Here is a 22571-nt window from a genome sequence, read left to right as displayed (position 1 = left end):
GCACTGAGGTCGAGTAGTACCAGCACTGATAATTTGCCTGAGTCAGTATTTAAGCGAATATCGTTTATTATCTTTATGAGCGCTGTCTCTGTGCTGTGGTGCGGTCGGAAACCAGATTGAAAATTGTCAAAGTATCCATTCGAGCATAAGAATTTGTTCAGCTGATTGAAGACAACTTTTTCAATGATCTTACCTATGAAAGGAAGATTTGAGATCGGTCTATAGTTGCTTAATATGGTCTTATCCAGATTGCTCTTTTTCAGGAGGGGCTTGACAACTGCAGTTTTCAGGGAGTTTGGAAAACTCCCAGAGAGAAGTGAGGCATTTACCACTTCTAGAAGATCTGCTTCTAAACTGTTTAACACACTTTTGAAAAACGATGTGGGAAGTGTGTCAAGAGCGCAGGTTGATGTTTTAAGGTGCTGTACGGTTTCTTCCAAAATTTTGCCATCAATTTCTTTGAAATCAGACATAGTAACTACTTTCTCAGGTGGTTTGATTTGTCTGACCCCAGCGCAAGTCAAGGATGTGCTGATCACCTTTCTGATATTATTGATTTTCTCAGAGAAGAAAGACGCAAACTCACGGCACTTGCTGTCTGAGAGCATTTCACTGGGAATCTGGCTTGGGGGGTTTGTCAGTCTCTCTACAGTAGCAAAAAGAGTGCGTGTGTTGTTTAAATTGCTGTTTATAATATTTGAGAAGAAAGTCTGTCTAGCTTTGCCTAGTTCCATATTGAAAGCATGAAGGCTGTCTTTGTAGATGTTATAATGGACTACAAGTTTTGTCTTCCGCCACATGCGCTCTGCTTTTCTGCATTGTCTTTTCATATTTTGCACTGTTGTTGAGTTTCTCCAAGGTGCTTTTTGTCTGCCACTCTTCTTCCTGACTTTCACAGGAGCAATATCATCAATTACACCTTTAACTTTTGAGTTAAAAGAATCAAGGAGAAAATCAACAGAGTCTGCAGATATGCTTGGTGTTAAGGATATAGCCTTAATAAATAGGACACTAGTGTTCTCATTTAAGCATCTCTTCTTGACAGACACAGATCTAGCTTCAATGGCAGGAGAGATCAATATATCAAAGAAAATACAGAAATGATCAGACAGTGCTCCATCCTTAATAACAATCGATGAAATGTTTAGACCCTTACTGATAAGTAAATCTAAAGTGTGTCCACGATTGTGTGTGGGTCCATGTACATGCTGAGTCAGATCAAAAGTTTTTAAAACAGTTTTGATTTATTTTGCCATATTGTTTTCTGCATTATCTATATGGATGTTAAAATCTCCAGCAATGGCAAAACAGTCAAACTCTGAGGTAATTGTTGATAATAGTTCTGTAAAGTCCTCAGCAAAGGCTGGAGAGTATTTTGGAGGCCTGTAAATAATGAAAAGTAAAATGCGTGGAGCACCTTTTAACACAATACCCAGATATTCGAAAGACAAGTAATTCCCAAATGATATTTGCTTACATTGATAGATATCTTTAAAAAGAGCAGCTAGACCCCCACCTCTCTTAACAGCTCTGCAGACACTCATAAAAGTAAAGTTAGGAGGGGCTGCTTCATTGAGGATTGTTGCACTGTAGCTGTCTTCTAGCCAGGTTTCATTTAGAAGCATAAAATCCAGGTTGTTTGTGGTTATTAAGTCGTTGACTAGAAGTGATTTATTTTTAAGTGAGCGAATGTTTAAAAGAGCTAACTTAACAGACTTACTTTTCCCCACAGCAATATTAGTTTGACGTGTAATAGGCACCAGATTAGTTGGGTTTGCTGTACGGCTATTGAAGGCCTTAGACTTTCTATCATGTAATAGAACAGCAATAGAGAAAGATGCAGGCACACTGGGTTCCCGCTTGTTTTGTAAACATTTGAGAAAGTTACTGTTATCAAAACGGGGACCCGACACATATCACTGAGAGCTGGTATCAGTTGTTTTTGGTTCACCTCGAGCAGAAGGAGGAGGCTGTGGGCCCTGGCGTTGTGGCAGAGGCCGAAGAGCTCTCACAGGAGGAGGGGGAGGGCGAGCTGGGCCCGCAGGCTTTGGTGGTAGTGGTGCCTGTCTTTTTTTAGTTGGTATCTGGGGGCTTGCAGCAAAAGAGTGGGATAGTCTGGTTCCAGCATGCACCAGTTCTTCCATTTTCTGTGAGAAGCACAGTAGTGGCGTTGCAGGGGAGAGGGAGAAAGTGTCTGGTGAAAGGGGCTGTTGCTCTGGTGTTATAGGAGGCTGTAATATGCTGTCCTGGCTTCCCTGGCTGTTTTCCAGGAAGTCGTCCTTGGGTGCTGAATCTTCAAGCAGTTCTGATATGGCTGTCTGTGGTGAGCTCTGTGTGCAGGGCTCAGCTGAGATTGTGTCCGTGAGCAGAGGTTGTTGTGGCGGAGTGGTGTTATCATGTCCATTTTGCTGCTGAAGTGAAGTCCCGTGGTCATTCATACTGTGTCCAGGTGTGTGTGTGCCGTTCAGATTGAGTGGATTGGCACAAACCGCAGAAGGATGATTTACACTTTTGTTGAAACCAGATTTGTCATACACAGATAACGTATATAAAAGATCATCCTTAAAGAGTCCTTACATGTAGAGCATACATGCATAGCTAAACATCATTGGTGATTGCCATTATATACCACAGCGGCACACTGTAAACCCCCTGTGTGAGTGAGTGAGTGAGTGTGTGAGGTGTGTGAGTGAGTGAGTGTGTGTGGTGTGAGTGAGTGAGTGTGTGTGAGTGAGTGAGTGAGTGAGTGAGTGTGTGTGTGTGTGTGTGTGGTGTGAGTGAGTGAGTGAGTGTGGTGTGAGTGAGTGAGTGAGTGAGTGAGTGAGTGAGTGAGTGAGTGTGTGTGGTGTGGGTGAGTGTGTGTGTGGTGTGTGTGAGTGGTGTAAGTGAGTATGTGTGGTGTATGAGTGTGTGTGTGTGTGTGTGAGTGTGAGTGTGTGTGTGTGTGTGTGTGTGTGTGTATGTGTGAGTGAGTGAGTGAGTGTATGTGGTGTGTGTGAGTGAGTGAGTGAGTGAGTGAGTGAGTGATGGTGTGTGTGTGTGTGTGTGTGTGTGTGTGTGTGTGTGTGTGTGTGTGTGTGTGTGTGTGTGTGAGTGAGTGTATGTGGTGTGTGGTGTATGAGTGTGTGAGTGTGTGAGTGTGAGTGTGTGTGTGTGTGTGTGTGTGAGTGAGTGAGTGTGTGTGTGTGTGGTGTGTGTGTGTGTGAGTGAGTGAGTGAGTGACTGTGTGTGTGTGAGAGTGAGTGAGTGAGTGAGTGAGTGAGTGAGTGTGTGTGTGTGTGTGTGTGTGTGTGTGTGGTGTTGAACCAGTGATTGGAGCTCAGTGCAAGGTGTTAACAGGCCTGCAGGCACAACTGGGAGACAAAGAATGCTAGCTCTACTAAGAGCTCAATTGAAAGTATCTACCGATCTATATATTGCAAGTCAGTCTTCTGCTGTGTCTTCCTCTTCTTCTGTAAATTCATCCTCCTCGTCTTCCTCCTCCTCACTGCTGTCTTCGTTTGTATGGTCATCTTCTGTGTAATGGAAATAGTCATTGTCAAGTTGATCCCTGAAGATTAAGGTGTATTGTCTCTTGACTTCTTGCAGGTGATGTGTAATGTGATGTAGTCTGCTACGCAGGGCACATCTTAGGCCTCTGCTTCCCTCCTTGGACAGCGTCTGTGAACAGCCTTACAAGAGATCGCAGAATATATTTTATTTGAAAAATAAAAATGACATGACAAAGCACTGGTATGCAGTTTACCATCATTCATGAATTCAGTGTGAGGGGGAAATGTTATTTGACTACTTACTTAAATGGCTTCCGGTGTCAATGACAGTTTGCAACTCCTCAACTTTTCTCTGCAAGTTACGACAATGCTGCGTCATCTCACAAAGGAGGATGTCTTTTTCTTCCTCCAGTCTACTCACAAGCATCACCTGGTCAAACATCTTTCTTTTGACATCCAATCCAATCCCAGCTGTAGACAAAACATAAAAATGGAAACAAGTATCAGTTTACGCTGATTACAAACTGATCCCTTCTCTTGTAATCATAATGCAACTTCAAACCGCTGTCAATGTAAGAGTAATCTTTAAGAGTTCAACTGTGTTTACGGGGGAAAAAATTGTCAGGTCTGACCATTTGGTTCTTCCTCCCAGGGCCAGATGTAGCCTCCTCTTCCACTGGTTGCCTCCTCAGGGTCAATTTTCTGGTCCGATGAACTGTTGTACAGTGAGATGGCTTCTGTCAGGTTGTCTTTAAGTGTGGATATCCGCCGTCTTTCCCTAAGTTTTTGGGTACTATTGCCTGCAACACGAGTGTGCAAGAAAACATATCCATAACGATCACGTCAACCTTATTGATATGAAAATTATGTTTTTCTTGTTACCCTGAACATGCCCTTGAAAAGGCCCTTTAATCATCTGCTTTCATCACCTATAGTTGCGTTAGCATCTAAATCATTTGCATATTGTATGCGCATTCATGAAAATGTGGCTTACGAACACGTGCATCTGCTTGCTTTTCCATCCATGTGTTATGTGCATTAAGAATTACTTTTTCTTAAAGACATTTACCCAGCTGTACCATTAAAACATGAGGTGTCACAATACAACAAATGTGAATGTATGCAAATAAACTGTTTACATCAACTTAATTCCCATCATACCTTATGCGCATCAAGAGTTAATTCACCCCCCTCTAGCGAATCAATTATCTATGCGCATTAGAAATTATTATGTGCATCTCACGGGTTTCCAACCGGGATTTCTTCTTTGAATAGTTCCAATGCGCATTAAAAGGTTGGATGGAAAAGCAACTATTGACTGGTTATCAGCATTGTTGTCGTACCTCTTAGTGCCCACTCTTTCACATCTGTCATCCACTGGCTTGGATGCAGTAAAATTCAAGAAGTAAAATCATAATTGTACATAACCAGCAAGAAAGCCTGAATACATAATGCTTTAAATCAATGTTTAGGCTGCTGATGGTGGCGTGAGGCTGTTTTAACAGCACACTTTTCCCTCTGATAATATCTAGAATTCCACAGCCTTGTTCATTACTTCATGACCCCTATGTACCCAAACATTAAATGGGTACTATCAGCAGGAAAACATGGCATGCTACAAAGCTTGAGCCATCTCAAACTGACAAAAGAACCTGAGATGTGGTGGACATTAAGGAGGTGCAGCTGGCACAACCGGAAGCACCTGTGTGTTGTGGTAATAATAATGTAGACTAAAGTGAAAAGTGAAGACAAAAGTGAGCCAAACATGATATGATAATAGTTTGGCTGGTGAATGTGTACATTTCATTCAGTCTTACCACTCTCATGCCTGATTGCAGCTTCTCAACGAAAGAGGCCACATCATTGTCAGGAGCAAAGAAGAGACCTTCATAGAAGGACTTATCACCAGTTCTAAAAATAAAAAATGTTGAATACAATGAATAGAAGAACATTTAGTTTGGGTATATCTCTAACTTTATATTCCCTTTCATAGTCATATACTTGTTTCCATAAAACATCTTTGTTTGAGAAAGCAGGCTTTGAAATGGCTAGACCTTGTTACACAGACACATACCAGTCATTGTGACTAAAGAACATAGGCTATCAAACAGAGCAGAGTTATAATGTACATAAACATGTCATACAGATTTACTTCTGCAGGAGCAGCCAACACACACACACACACACACACACACACACACACACACCCCCTCCACACGTGTTCATACATGCACACATGTGCCCTAGTAATCTTCAAATGACTTATTGTCACAGTTTACACACTGAAAGAGGTTTGTACGTGGCAACTCATGCAGTTTACATGTGCATCTACCCTTAACACAATTTATTTTATTTTTTTACACGAGCAGTGCACAAGTTTCAGTATGCCAGTATGGCCTCTGGAGCTGGACGTCTAGAGATCATGGGCGCAAGACCTCAGAGCCCATGCTTTTACTGGAGTTGCCTCATCATCCTCTGCCTCTACCACTAAAAAAAGTGCAAAACAATAGATCTAGGTTCTGCACCCTTCCCCACATCACTGATTAAGGAAAAATGGTTTGTAACTTTCAGCAGGGGAAAACTCATGCTCCATATATTGGTTCCACCTGTTCCCTTAACATGGGTAATAGACCAGTTTCACAGCGTTCAGGTGTCCGGCCTTGTTGATGTTAATGATGCCATAATTGGAAGGGTACATTTTTGCAGGGTGTTTTAATTGTTAATACACTGTATATTATCTATATATTATTTGTACTACTCTTATACTGTTACTGCTACTACACTGCACATATGTTGTTCATACTGCATATCCATATCTATTCTGCTCTTGTAAGGCTACTGCTAATACATTGCACATTTATATTTAATTTATATTACTGTCTACACTGCACTGTATGTCTTATACTGCACCGCCTGTCTATACCATATAATACTAACCTTCCTTTGCAGTTCCTTCAACTAATACTGCCTTCTCTCCTCTCCTTTTGTGCTCGTTTTATCTTCGTGATATTTGTGAAATGGCTGTAGCACTCCCTGTGGTAGCCAGTGTTAGCTGGTTTGACTAACTGGTTTGTAGGTTCATGGCTTTGTAACTTGTATGCCTGTACTGCCTCTTCTGCTATAATACTTTCTCTGCACTCAAGGTCTTTACACAGAAACACTAATTTAATGAATTTGTCCCAGCTTGTGTCTGTGAAGGGAATGGTGGGTCCACTTCCCTCAAATATATGCATGCAGCACTTCATGTTTTGCCATTTATACCCAGTAAACGTGTGCGGGAAAAAAAGTATTGTCTGGCTCGTTTTTATGACGTTATGTTTCCAAGCAATTCAGATCAAATGTGTGAAATCAGAACGGTGTATTTATTAAAGATTACAGGCTTGTTCGACTTCATGCCGCTCTGCGCAGACCGATCGGCGGCTGACTTGAAGCACTGCATGCCGGTTAGAAATTTTGTCCGACTTGATACCATAGACAGCTTGATACAGCGCCGACGCCACGTGACTGTGACGTATGCCATCAAAGTACCGCGAGAGCGTTTCGAGAGTAGCCGGAGAACTCAGCCAGCGCAGCTTCTCAAGAGCGGCTGCACTGGGCTGCACATGGGCTGGTGACGATACAGCTGTTCCACGATTGGCCGGATTCACCACATGACAACGATCACGTGTGTTTCGTGTTTATTCGAACACCTTTAGTTCCTCTAAAGCTCTCAAATCAGTTTATTATAACAGTGAACACTCTTTTCATGTCGTTGTCATGATATATTGTGTCATATTTATCAAATTAAAACTGATTAAAAAAACATAGACTCCACTTCATTGATAGTAGCTTATGTTGAACTTTATTCTTGTTCAAACAGACGCTGTATAAAGCAGTACAAAGTATTGAATGAAAATGTCTCTGAAACATCTGTGTATTATTTGGCGAATATTGCATTTATTTCACTGCAGCTGTGGTAAAGTATGCAAACACCACGTGAGCGGTCACTACGGGAACCAGAAAGTGTCCGACTTCACGTCTCGCCGATCGGTTACATCCAGCCGCATCGGCTGCGGCTGGATGTAACCGATCGGCGAGAGTAGCCGCGTGCAGGCGGGGAGGAGCTGCAAACGGAGACGTGAAGTCGGACACTTTCTGGTTCCCGTAGTGACCGCTCACGTGGTGTTTGCATACTTTACCACAGCTGCAGTGAAATAAATGCAATATTCGCCAAATAATACACAGATGTTTCAGAGACATTTTCATTCAATACTTTGTACTGCTTTATACAGCGTCTGTTTGAACAAGAATAAAGTTCAACATAAGCTACTATCAATGAAGTGGAGTCTATGTTTTTTTAATCAGTTTTAATTTGATAAACATGACACAATATAACATCGCAACTACATGAAAAGAGTGTTTACTGTTATAAAAAAAAATGATTTGTGAGCGTTAGAGGAACTAAAGGTGTTCGGATAAACACGAAACACACGTGATCGTTGTCATGCAGTGAATCCGGCCAATCGTGGAACAGCTGTGTCGTCATCAGCCCTCGTGCAGCCCAGTGCAGCCGCTCTTGAGAAGCTGCGCTGGCTGAGTTCCCCGGCTACTCTCGAATCGCTCTCGCGGTACTTTGATGGCATACGTCACAGTCACGTGGCGTCGGCGCTGTATCAAGTCGGACAAAATTTCTAACCGGCATGCACTGCTTCAAGTCAGCCGCCGATCGGTCTGCGCAGAGCTGCATGAAGTCGAACAAGCCTAATAACTAAATGACATGACGTCGTATGACAAAAGATGGTTACATAAAATAAAAAACAGGAAAAATGGATAATGTTACCTCTACATTCACATTTTCACATCAAACTGAATATGTAGCATAAGTGGGTAAAATGAGTTAGCGGAGCGCGCCAATGTGTTGACAAACGCATCACCAACACCGACACTTTCCCCGGCCCGAACTCCATCTTGATGACGACAACAATCCTCCGATGGTGAGAGGGTTTTCACCTACGTCACGATTTGGTCAGTTACCCGGATGCGCGGCCATATTGGAGGTACTCGGATGTAAACAACAGCATGGATTGCACTGTTCCCTTTCAAGGCGGTCACTTCGACATTACGTCACTGACGTATATGGGAACTCCCTTCCTCCTCATTTCCACTGAAATCTTATAGGCTAACGCCAGCTGGAGACAGCTGGCCAATTGACGCGAAACATGCAAATGCTGACCGGACCGCGGGCAGTATAAATAGCATGGGCGCGACAATTACGTCAGAATCTCTTTCTTCACGCTAGAAGTCTTATCTGAAGTCATCGTGGAAGTTGCAATAGAGGTTACTCACCATGTTTCCTCCCCGCATCCGATGGCTGCTAACTTACATGCCAGATATGTGCGGGTCCTATCGACTCGCTCTACCCTAGCAAGGATCAACCGACGCCGCACTCACGACGGCGGGCATGTGCCGGACAGTGCGCGCCCTCAGGGGAATAAACCCGGGCATCAGCGGAGATGAGGCCCACTGCCGCCAGCAGGCGGCTGGTGGGCCCTCTCCCGCCCTAAGACGAGTATGACGCTGCCCGTCGCCACTCCGGTCCTCTTCGCGGGCTCGCTAGAAGGACTCGACGCGAGAGGCTCTGTTGATAAGGATACTTAGCCCGGTATCTCAGCCAGGCTACTTCAAGAAAGATTCCGTCTTTCCACGGCGTCCTTTGGTAGTCGTGCGCAAGACGCGCGTCTAGAGAGACGAGGCAAAGGCCATGGCTCCGTGTCTAATAAGAAAAAAAAGGGAACTACGGATGTTATGAGTTTCTAGCATAGAGGTCTCTAGCCGTCCCGCTCTGACAATGGAAAGTGCACAGCCGCAATCCGGTGAGTGTTGTTTACCCCTAGTCAGTCTTGACTACGGGGTTGCGCAGTCGTTACCGCTTATGCTGTTGACGCTGGGCCAACGTAACATTACATTTTGATGTGCTTACAGCTTATGTTGTCAGGCTGCCCTGTATCCTTCAGTGCAACTGGCCATGCTGATTTAACTACGTATTCACAGTTGTTGTCGCTACGCCACTGACGCTGTGTTTATGTACACACTGCACACTGAAATGTGCTATGATTTGTGCCGTTATATATTGCCCTGTATCCTTCAGTGCAACTGGCTATTCTGATTCAACTATGTATTCACAGTTGTTGTGCGATGCCACTGACGCTGTGTTTATGTACACTGATATGTGTGTGTTATGGTTATGCCACGATATTGCCCTGTATACTTCAGTGCAACGGGCTATTTTGATTACTACATAGTCACAGTTGTTGTGTGATGCAACTACGCTGTGTTACGTACACACTACACACTGTTATGTGTTAGGATTTATGCCACTATATATTGCCCTGTATTTTTCAGCGCAAATGGCTATTCTGATTTCTACACAGTACATTCGCAGTTGTTGCGTGATGCAACTGACGCTGTGTTTACGTACGCACTGATTTGTGTTATGAATTTTGCCGTCGTATATTGCCCTGTATCCTTCAGTGCAATGGCTATTCTGACTACTACGTATTCACAGTTGTTGCGCGATGCAACTGACGCTGTGTTTATGTACACACTACACTACACACTGATGTGTGTTATGAATTTTGCCGTTGTATATTGCCCTGTATCCTCAGTGCAATGGCTATTCTGACTACTACGTATTCACAGTTGTTGCGTGATGCAACTGACGCTGTGTTTATGTACACACTACACTACGCACTGATTTGTGTTATGAATTTTGCCGTCGTATATTGCCCTGTATCCTTCAGTGCAATGGCTATTCTGACTACTACGTATTCACAGTTGTTGCGCGATGCAGCTGACGCTGTGTTTATGTACACACTACACACTACACACTGATGTGTGTTATGAATTTTGCCGTTGTATATTGCCCTGTATCCTTCAGTGCAATGGCTATTCTGACTACTACGTATTCACAGTTGTTGCGCGATGCAGCTGACGCTGTGTTTATGTACACACTACACACTGATGTGTGTTATGAATTTTGCCGTTGTATATTGCCCTGTATCCCTCAGTGCAATGGCTATTCTGACTACTACGTATTCACAGTTGTTGCGCGATGCAGCTGACGCTGTGTTTATGTACACACTACACACTGATGTGTGTTATGAATTTTGCCGTTGTATATTGCCCTGTATCCTTCAGTGCAATGGCTATTCTGACTACTACGTATTCACAGTTGTTGCGTGATGCAACTGACGCTGTGTTTATATGCTCACTACACACTGATATGTGTTATGAATTTTGCCCTTGTATATTGCCCTGTATCCTTCAGTGCAATGGCTATTCTGACTACTACGTATTCACAGTTGTTGCGCGATGCAGCTGACGCTGTGTTTATGTACACACTACACACTGATGTGTTATGAATTTTGCAGTTGTGTATTGCCCTGTATCCTTCAGTGCAATGGCTATTCTGATTACTACACAGTACGTATTCGCAGTTGTTGCCCGATGCAACCGACGCTGTGTTTACGTACACACTACACACTATATGTGTTATGATTTTGCCGTTATATATTGCCCTGTATCCTTCAGTGCAATGGCTATTCTGATTACTACACAGTACGTATTCACAGTTGTTGCGCGATGCAACTGACGCTGTGTACACACTACGCACTGATATGTGTTACGATTACGCCGCTATATATTGCCCTGTTCCTTCAGTGCAACTGGCTACTCTGATTATTGTGTATTCACAGTTGTTGTGCGCTGCCACTGACGCTGTGTTATGTACATTGATATGTGTCTATGATTTATGCCGTTATATATTGCCCTGTATCCTCAGTGCAACCGGCTATTCTGATTAACTACGTATTCACAGTCGATGTCGCTATGCTTCTGACGCTGTGTTTTGTACACATCAATGTAACTAGGCTATCACGTTGCCCTGTATCCTTCAGTGCAACTAGCTATCCTATCTAACTGTGCATAGTCACAGTCGTCGCTACGGCGACTTGCACTGCATCTGTGTACACAACTGAAGCGTTATGCTGTTATGTTGCCCTCAATGTAACTGACCATTGTGTTTGAACTGCGCATATTCATGCAGTTTCGGTCGCTTCGACGACTAGCGCTGCATTATACACACAGATGTTTTAAATGTGCACACTGATGTGTTATGCTGTTATGTTGCCCTCTATCCTTCAGTGCAACAACCAGCTGTCCTATCTAACTGTGCATATTCACAGTTCTGTCGCTATGGCGACTACACTGCACTTATGTACGTACAAGGACGTGTTTTTGCTATTTTGTTGCCCTGTTCCTTCAGTGCAAAACTAGCTATCCTAATCTACCGTGCATATTCACAGTTTCTGGATGTATGTATGTGCACAGATGTGTTACGCTGTAATGCTGCCCTGTTTCCTTCAGTGCAGCTAGCCATCCTGATCTAACTGTGCATCTCAGCTACGGTGACTTACGCTGCGTTATGTATATACATGGATGCGCTATTCTTACGCACTTGTGTTATGCTGTCATGTTGCCCTGTATCTTAGTGCAACTAGCTACCCTAGTCGAACTGTGCATATTCACAGTCTCTGTCGATACGATGACCTGCGCTGCATTTATTTGCACATGCATGTGTTCATGCTGCGGTGTTGCCCCGTATCCTTCAGTGCCTATACTGAGCTACTGCGTATAGTTGGCGCTACAGCGACCGATGCTGTTACGTACATGTGCTACGCTGTTATGTTGCCCCGTTTCCTTCAGTGCAACTGGCTATTCTGTACTAACTCGTATACTCACAGTTCTAGCTACGGCTACGACTGTGTTTGTGTACTTCTGAGGCGCTATGCTATTATGGGGCTATTATCTAACTGCGTATATTCTCAGTTGTTGTCGCTACGGCCACTGGCACTGTGTTTATGTACATTCAGTTATGTGTAAATTCCTCGTGACCCCCTTACTGGCCTATCATCCCCGGTTCACGGACCTGAGAGAGTTATGGGGCTCCCCCATGACTATCCCCCTCAGACGATTGGCACCCCAGCCCCAAGCTGTGGAACCTTCTTGTGTGTCCGCTGCTGGGTCCTTAGTTGAGCAAGACACTTCACACTAATAAGTGCTGAGAGATCTCTTTGAGAATGACCTTTCCACCTGCTCTCGCCCCAGCGAAGCACTTGGAGATCTACGCTCATTCTACGTGAATGATGTTGCATTGTCTCGGACCTAGTGACTGCAGCGTCACTCTCCGTCCGATACCAAGCTGCGTTCCGAAGTCGCTTAAACCGTTCAGAGCACAGATTGATCCCTGCCCGCCTTATCTGTTGAGCCGTCAGCCTCACAAGTGCTGTTGGCCCTGTAAGGGCTTTGCGGATGTACGTGGACCACTAGGCAGCAGTCTGACTAGCTGTTTGTGTGCTTGGTGGATGGTACTAGGGACTGAGACTTTCTCACTGAATTCGACGCTTTTCAATGTGGTTTAATGCCTACGGGATTTAGGTATGCTGGCTGTCTTCTCAGAACACGTTCGCCAGGGTTTCAAGTACTGCCTATAGCGTCGTGGGTTTGGTGAGTTTTATTTATGTACTCATGAACTGTTACCACCAGCTGTACAGTAGTCTGCATTATGCAGAGTTACCATTGCTGCTAACTCTGTGTTATGACTATAATGTATATAATGACTATACATAGCTGTTTCCGCATTACACAGTAGTTTTCAATGTACTGTTAACTCTGTGTATGGCTGTAAGGTTATGCAGCTGTCACCGCTATGCCGTTGACACTGTGTTAACTCTTGTGCTTGAGTGCTTATGGTGTTGTGCTGCCCTCCAGTGCAGCCTTCGCTTCATTGCATTGGATATGCAACTTGGTAGGTCAGAACAGACGTTTCTTGGTCTAGTTTCGCCTATCAGTTCGAGTGCTCCTGCGGCGCTGCTGGCTTAGAACTGTTGTCTCTCGTGGGAGTGTAGCTTGACCCCGTTCAGGGCTTATCTTCTCTGCGCTCACGGCGGGATTCTATACAGTTCCCATATACGTCAGTGACGTAATGTCGAAGTGACCGCCTTGAAAGGGAACGTCTCCGGTTACTATCGTAACCTCGGTTCCCTGAGAGGCGGGAACGAGACATTACGTCAGCCGCCGTGCTCGCCGTTTGATCAGCTGTGCTAGCGTTCAGTCTTGATTCTGACGTAATTGTCGCGCCCATGCTATTTATACTGCCCGCGGTCCGGTCAGCATTTGCATGTTTCGCGTCAATTGGCCAGCTGTCTCCAGCTGGCGTTAGCCTATAAGATTTCAGTGGAAATGAGGAGGAAGGGAGTTCCCATATACGTCAGTGACGTAATGTCTCGTTCCCGCCTCTCAGGGAACCGAGGTTACGATAGTAACCGGAGACGTTTATGTACTACTGAACACATTGTTACACTAATTTCTGATGTCTAAACCACGGGAACAACACATGGAAGCTGCGAAATCATATAGAGAAGGACTTAAAGCAGGAAAGAGCTCAACATTTTGACAAACTTAAGGTAATATGTGGTAAAGATCTGAACGAGCTAGCTTCTCCAACTAGTCCTTACTTCTATTTCGACATTGGCTACGTTCAGATTGTCAGTCCAAAAAAAAAAAGCACATGAAATCCGTTTCAAGCTACATCCATATGTGGTTTAATATCCTATTCAAATCATATATCAGGAAATCCACCAGTCTGAACGCTCTTTCGCGTGGTTTATGTGACTTTCTCACGCCACGTAAAATGTAAACATCAGACGTTGTTATAGGGAACATGCTGAAAGTCGCGTCCGAAAAACAAGGCTGTGTTGTTGCAAAGTGCCGGACAAGCAGAAAATTATTATTTTTGAAAAGTATTTTGAAACCGGCGCGGAAAAAGAGTTGTGCATACACCAGCCTCCTACAGTTCTGCAGCTCGAGACGCAGTAGTCCAGCGCAGCGGCTACACATCTCCATATTGTAAAATTTAAATAAGAAAACATTTATATTGCAAATGCAAACCCCTCCATCAACGCAACATCATTGCCGTGTTGTCAAAGAGCTGCGTGGACACACAAATCGGACCTGAACAGTTGCAATACAGTGTGGACATCATTTTAGATCATATTCCAATCGGATACAAAGATAATCGGATTGACAGTGTGTATGTACCCATAGTTAACTATTTTACGTCAAAATTTTAGCCATAGTTAACGCTTAATTTACACATGTGGCTGATGCTGTGCCTCTCTCAACCACAAACGCCATCTTTCATCAGTTTTTTGCACTCTTCTCTTTAACTTTCGGCAGTCTATAGAACTAGAAATGTTTTTTCTCGGTGCGACCGATGAGTACATACCAAAACTTGACCATTTTTCAGAAGCAATAATCAGCCAAATTTGCGATCCGTTCAGTTCAATGGCACTGTTTACGTTCAGTGCCTCCAAAATGGCCGACTTCCGGATTGATGACGCGTCGTGAAAACCCTATACTTGGTACTTCTATACTCTTTGGCTGTCCGTTATAAAAACATAAATTTATGGACATGTTTGCTTTTCGAAATTTAGTTTAGAAATAGCGGAGGCATTTTAGTACACGTGGAATATTTCTTCTAAATTCAAATTGCCAACATTTCCTTAGATTTCCATTTCATGAAGAATCTTACAAATTAAATACTCGGAAGAATATCATAAACGTTATATGGCTGAGTATTATTACTAAAATGTATTTTAATTTCTTTAGAGCGCCTCAAAACTCCTGAAAACTCCGGAAGCTGATGGCGTCATGGCGGTAGTCTGTGGTTGCTGAGCAACAGTGTTTGCGTCCAGCACACGAGTACTTCAGTGATATATTTCCAGGTAAGTTAAGTTTGTTGTGAAATGAACGAGCTTTTAGTAATAACATTTAAAATAGGTGACTGATACCGTGTTTTGACTGATTGATGTTTTTGACTGTCTGACTGATATTAAAATCATATCCGGAGTATCTCCAAATACTAAGGCAGAATTATTATATTCCTCAGATCTGTCATTCAATAATATTGAAGTGATTGAAGGACTCTCTTGTGAAACTTCAGGACTTGAGTTTGTTCAACAACCACATTTCTGTCATTGAAAAACTGGATACGCTGCAGAACCTGCACATCATCTCTATTGGAAACAAAAGCATTGCTCAAATGGATAATGTAAGCCAACTATATTTTACATGATACAATTTTAGAAAATGTGGAATCCCCGCTGGGTTTCGATATTCCCCAGACATTCGCTGAAAAATGGCAATACCTCCTAAACGACTTGGCCAAAAATTATTTAAACCCTAATGCCGCTAAAACGGCAAGGCTAACAATGTTTCACAAGCTTAATTTTCCGTATTTTTGCTCTATATAATAAGCACTGCCCCTCAAAAGACGCCGCAATGTGAGTTTCGCCGGGAAAGATGCGAGTAAGGGACCGTGGGGAAAGTGCACTTTTTCTTTGTTTTTAAGGAAAACGCAGAGTGTGTGTTTTTGTAATAGCTTTTTGATTTTAAAGGGCCTATTGACATGAGACCAGTGCAGTTCGGTAGGGGGCCTCAGTGGGCATCTTTAACAACCTCTCCTTTACCCCTACTGGCTGAAATGGGTATTGCATGTCCAAAATTAACATTCTTTTTGTAATAGCTTTGTCCATCAGTGAGACAGAGACATCAAACCAGTGTCATTAAGTAGAGGAGGACAGGGGACAACTTTCACAACCTCTATTTTTACCCCTACTGGCTGAAATGGATATCACATGTCCAAAATTAACATTCTTTTTGTAACGTTAATAGCTTTGTCCAGCCGCAGTGAGACAGAGACATCTAACCAGTGTCATTAAGTAAAGGAGGACAGGGGACAACTTTCACAACCTCTATTTTTACCCCTACTGCTTTATTTTCACCCCTTACTGGCTGAAATGGGTATTGCATGTCCAAAATTAACACTTTTTTTGTAATAGCTTTGTCCAGCAGTGAGACAGAGACATATAACCAGTGTCATTAAGTAAAGGAGGACAGGGGACAACTTTCACAACCTCTATTTTTACCCCTACTGCTTTATTTTCACCCCTTACTGGCTGAAATGGGTATTGCATGTCCAAAATTAACACTTTTTTTGTAATAGCTTTGTCCAACAGTGAGACAGAGACATCAAACCAGTGTCATTAAGTAAAGGAGGACAGGGGACAACTTTCACAACCTCTATTTTTACCCCTACTGCTTTATTTTCACCCCTTACTGGCTGAAATGGGTATTGCATGTCCAAAATTAACACTTTTTTTGTAATAGCTTTGTCCAGCAGTGAGACAGAGACATATAACCAGTGTCATTAAGTAAAGGAGGACAGGGGACAACTTTCACAACCTCTATTTTTACCCCTACTGCTTTATTTTCACCCCTTACTGGCTGAAATGGGTATTGCATGTCCAAAATTAACACTTTTTTTGTAATAGCTTTGTCCAACAGTGAGACAGAGACATCAAACCAGTGTCATTAAGTGGAGGAGGACAGGGGACAACTTTCACAACCTCTATTTTTACCCCTACTGCTCTATTTTTACCCCTACTGGCTGAAATGGGTATTGCATGTCCAAAATTAACACTTTTTTTGTAATAGCTTTGTCCAACAGTGAGACAGAGACATCAAACCAGTGTCATTAAGTAAAGGAGGACAGGGGACAACTTTCACAACCTCTATTTTTACCCCTACTGCTTTATTTTCACCCCTTACTGGCTGAAATGGGTATTGCATGTCCAAAATTAACACTTTTTTTGTAATAGCTTTGTCCATCAGTGAGACAGACACATCAAACCAGTGTCATTAAGTGGAGGAGGACAGGGGACAACTTTCACAACCTCTATTTTTACCCCTACTGCTTTATTTTCACCCCTTACTGGCTGAAATGGGTATTGCATGTCCAAAATTAACACTTTTTTTGTAATAGCTTTGTCCAGCAGTGAGACAGAGACATATAACCAGTGTCATTAAGTAAAGGAGGACAGGGGACAACTTTCACAACCTCTATTTTTACCCCTACTGCTCTATTTTTACCCCTACTGGCTGAAATGGGTATTGCATGTCCAAAATTAACACTTTTTTTGTAATAGCTTTGTCCAACAGTGAGACAGACACATCAAACCAGTGTCATTAAGTGGAGGAGGACAGGGGACAACTTTCACAACCTCTATTTTTACCCCTACTGCTTTATTTTCACCCCTTACTGGCTGAAATGGGTATTGCATGTCCAAAATTAACACTTTTTTTGTAATAGCTTTGTCCATCAGTGAGACAGACACATCAAACCAGTGTCATTAAGTGGAGGAGGACAGGGGACAACTTTCACAACCTCTATTTTTACCCCTACTGCTTTATTTTCACCCCTTACTGGCTGAAATGGGTATTGCATGTCCAAAATTAACACTTTTTTTGTAATAGCTTTGTCCAACAGTGAGACAGAGACATCAAACCAGTGTCATTAAGTGGAGGAGGACAGGGGACAACTTTCACAACCTCTATTTTTACCCCTACTGCTCTATTTTTACCCCTACTGGCTGAAATGGGTATTGCATGTCCAAAATTAACACTTTTTTAGTAATAGCTTTGTCCAACAGTGAGACAGAGACATCAAACCAGTGTCATTAAGTAAAGGAGGACAGGGGACAACTTTCACAACCTCTATTTTTACCCCTACTGCTCTATTTTTACCCCTACTGGCTGAAATGGGTATTGCATGTCCAAAATTAACACTTTTTTTGTAATAGCTTTGTCCAACAGTGAGACAGAGACATCAAACCAGTGTCATTAAGTGGAGGAGGACAGGGGACAACTTTCACAACCTCTATTTTTACCCCTACTGCTCTATTTTTACCCCTACTGGCTGAAATGGGTATTGCATGTCCAAAATTAACACTTTTTTTGTAATAGCTTTGTCCAGCAGTGAGACAGAGACATCTAACCAGTGTCATTAAGTAAAGGAGGACAGGGGACAACTTTCACAACCTCTATTTTTACCCCTACTGCTTTATTTTCACCCCTTACTGGCTGAAATGGGTATTGCATGTCCAAAATTAACACTTTTTTTTGTAATAGCTTTGTCCAACAGTGAGACAGAGACATCAAACCAGTGTCATTAAGTGGAGGAGGACAGGGGACAACTTTCACAACCTCTATTTTTACCAATACTGCTCTATTTTTACCCCTACTGGCTGAAATGGGTATTGCATGTCCAAAATTAACACTTTTTTTGTAATAGCTTTGTCCAACAGTGAGACAGAGACATCAAACCAGTGTCATTAAGTAGAGGAGGACAGGGGACAACTTTCACAACCTCTATTTTTACCCCTACTGCTTTATTTTCACCCCTTACTGGCTGAAATGGGTATTGCATGTCCAAAATTAACACTTTTTTTGTAATAGCTTTGTCCATCAGTGAGACAGACACATCAAACCAGTGTCATTAAGTGGAGGAGGACAGGGGACAACTTTCACAACCTCTATTTTTACCCCTACTGCTTTATTTTCACCCCTTACTGGCTGAAATGGGTATTGCATGTCCAAAATTAACACTTTTTTTGTAATAGCTTTGTCCAGCAGTGAGACAGAGACATCTAACCAGTGTCATTAAGTAAAGGAGGACAGGGGACAACTTTCACAACCTCTATTTTTACCCCTACTGCTTTATTTTCACCCCTTACTGGCTGAAATGGGTATTGCATGTCCAAAATTAACACTTTTTTTGTAATAGCTTTGTCCAACAGTGAGACAGAGACATCAAACCAGTGTCATTAAGTGGAGGAGGACAGGGGACAACTTTCACAACCTCTATTTTTACCCCTACTGCTCTATTTTTACCCCTACTGGCTGAAATGGGTATTGCATGTCCAAAATTAACACTTTTTTTGTAATAGCTTTGTCCATCAGTGAGACAGACACATCAAACCAGTGTCATTAAGTGGAGGAGGACAGGGGACAACTTTCACAACCTCTATTTTTACCCCTACTGCTTTATTTTCACCCCTTACTGGCTGAAATGGGTATTGCATGTCCAAAATTAACACTTTTTTTGTAATAGCTTTGTCCAGCAGTGAGACAGAGACATCTAACCAGTGTCATTAAGTGGAGGAGGACAGGGGACAACTTTCACAACCTCTATTTTTACCCCTACTGCTTTATTTTTACCCCTACTGGCTGAAATGGGTATTGCATGTCCAAAATTAACACTTTTTTTGTAATAGCTTTGTCCAGCAGTGAGACAGAGACATCAAACCAGTGTCATTAAGTGGAGGAGGACAGGGGACAACTTTCACAACCTCTATTTTTACCCCTACTGCTTTATTTTTACCCCTACTGGCTGAAATGGGTATTGCATGTCCAAAATTAACACTTTTTTTGTAATAGCTTTGTCCAGCAGTGAGACAGAGACATCTAACCAGTGTCATTAAGTAAAGGAGGACAGGGGACAACTTTCACAACCTCTATTTTTACCCCTACTGCTCTATTTTTACCCCTACTGGCTGAAATGGGTATTGCATGTCCAAAATTAACACTTTTTTTGTAATAGCTTTGTCCAACAGTGAGACAGAGACATCAAACCAGTGTCATTAAGTAGAGGAGGACAGGGGACAACTTTCACAACCTCTATTTTTACCCCTACTGCTTTATTTTCACCCCTTACTGGCTGAAATGGGTATTGCATGTCCAAAATTAACACTTTTTTTGTAATAGCTTTGTCCAACAGTGAGACAGAGACATCAAACCAGTGTCATTAAGTAGAGGAGGACAGGGGACAACTTTCACAACCTCTATTTTTACCCCTACTGCTCTATTTTTACCCCTACTGGCTGAAATGGGTATTGCATGTCCAAAATTAACACTTTTTTTGTAATAGCTTTGTCCAACAGTGAGACAGAGACATCAAACCAGTGTCATTAAGTAGAGGAGGACAGGGGACAACTTTCACAACCTCTATTTTTACCCCTACTGCTTTATTTTCACCCCTTACTGGCTGAAATGGGTATTGCATGTCCAAAATTAACACTTTTTTTGTAATAGCTTTGTCCAACAGTGAGACAGAGACATCAAACCAGTGTCATTAAGTGGAGGAGGACAGGGGACAACTTTCACAACCTCTATTTTTACCCCTACTGCTTTATTTTCACCCCTTACTGGCTGAAATGGGTATTGCATGTCCAAAATTAACACTTTTTTTGTAATAGCTTTGTCCATCAGTGAGACAGAGACATCAAACCAGTGTCATTAAGTGGAGGAGGACAGGGGACAACTTTCACAACCTCTATTTTTACCCCTACTGCTTTATTTTCACCCCTTACTGGCTGAAATGGGTATTGCATGTCCAAAATTAACACTTTTTTTGTAATAGCTTTGTCCAACAGTGAGACAGAGACATCAAACCAGTGTCATTAAGTAGAGGAGGACAGGGGACAACTTTCACAACCTCTATTTTTACCCCTACTGCTCTATTTTTACCCCTACTGGCTGAAATGGGTATTGCATGTCCAAAATTAACACTTTTTTTGTAATAGCTTTGTCCAACAGTGAGACAGAGACATCAAACCAGTGTCATTAAGTAGAGGAGGACAGGGGACAACTTTCACAACCTCTATTTTTACCCCTACTGCTTTATTTTCACCCCTTACTGGCTGAAATGGGTATTGCATGTCCAAAATTAACACTTTTTTTGTAATAGCTTTGTCCAACAGTGAGACAGAGACATCAAACCAGTGTCATTAAGTAGAGGAGGATAGGGGACAACTTTCACAACCTCTATTTTTACCCCTACTGCTCTATTTTTACCCCTACTGGCTGAAATGGGTATTGCATGTCCAAAATTAACACTTTTTTTGTAATAGCTTTGTCCAACAGTGAGACAGAGACATCAAACCAGTGTCATTAAGTAGAGGAGGACAGGGGACAACTTTCACAACCTCTATTTTTACCCCTACTGCTTTATTTTCACCCCTTACTGGCTGAAATGGGTATTGCATGTCCAAAATTAACACTTTTTTTGTAATAGCTTTGTCCATTAGTGAGACAGACACATCAAACCAGTGTCATTAAGTGGAGGAGGACAGGGGACAACTTTCACAACCTCTATTTTTACCCCTACTGCTCTATTTTTACCCCTACTGGCTGAAATGGGTATTGCATGTCCAAAATTAACACTTTTTTTGTAATAGCTTTGTCCAACAGTGAGACAGAGACATCAAACCAGTGTCATTAAGTAGAGGAGGACAGGGGACAACTTTCACAACCTCTATTTTTACCCCTACTGCTTTATTTTCACCCCTTACTGGCTGAAATGGGTATTGCATGTCCAAAATTAACACTTTTTTTGTAATAGCTTTGTCCATTAGTGAGACAGACACATCAAACCAGTGTCATTAAGTGGAGGAGGACAGGGGACAACTTTCACAACCTCTATTTTTACCCCTACTGCTCTATTTTTACCCCTACTGGCTGAAATGGGTATTGCATGTCCAAAATTAACACTTTTTTTGTAATAGCTTTGTCCAACAGTGAGACAGAGACATCAAACCAGTGTCATTAAGTAGAGGAGGACAGGGCTTGCCTTGCCGTTTTAGCAGCAGTTTCAGCGAATGTCTGGGGAATATCGAAAACAAAACTAACTTTACCCCGCTAGAAGAGCGGGGCTTCGTTTTTCAGCTGACCACTTGTGAAATAGAAGTGCACCAGCACACTTTTAAAAAGAGGAGCTATTATGGAAATATTTTATTTTAAAATATGTCGGTGCACTTTTTAAAAGTTTACTTAAGAAACATTCATGAAAGTGAACTCATTCATGTTATATTATCTGCAAGTACAGTTTTGTAAAATGTATGAGATTCGAATTAAACATACAAGTGCACATTCAATACATTTAAACGCGCTTCTTTTTCACAAGTGAGGGATAGCTAACATTTGGCCTAATGTTCTGTTCATAATTCATATTTTTTGCACCTACATATAAAGCGTGAAACTGCCGTTGCAAAGTATGGAGAAGCTGTAGAAGATGTGCAATACAATGAGCTCCAGAAGGCAATTGAGGCTCAGAGGATCAGAAACGAGACGCTTCAACTACACAAG

General features: G+C 42.4%; 1 protein-coding gene across 1 annotated transcript in view; it reads left to right on the top strand.

The window, feature by feature from the left end:
* Positions 1-22571, top strand: part of LOC311304850 (dynein regulatory complex subunit 3-like) — a gene marked incomplete at its 3' end in the record, with an annotated part of 45171 nt that overhangs the window by 18743 nt on the left and 3857 nt on the right. Inside the window, exons 2-4 of the mRNA XM_084432194.1 lie at positions 15198-15313; positions 15478-15639; positions 22458-22571. Of these exons, the coding sequence (XP_084288320.1) occupies positions 15631-15639; positions 22458-22571 (123 nt within the window). The 5' untranslated portion in view covers positions 15198-15313; positions 15478-15630. The remainder of the gene's footprint in view (positions 1-15197; positions 15314-15477; positions 15640-22457) is intronic.

Source organism: Rutilus rutilus, assembly GCF_951802725.1.
Source record: "Rutilus rutilus genome assembly, chromosome: 1".
Classification (NCBI taxonomy): Eukaryota; Metazoa; Chordata; class Actinopteri; order Cypriniformes; family Leuciscidae; genus Rutilus; species Rutilus rutilus.
The sequence above is the reverse complement of the archived record's forward strand: the minus strand, read 5'-3'. Positions and strand labels throughout refer to the sequence as shown.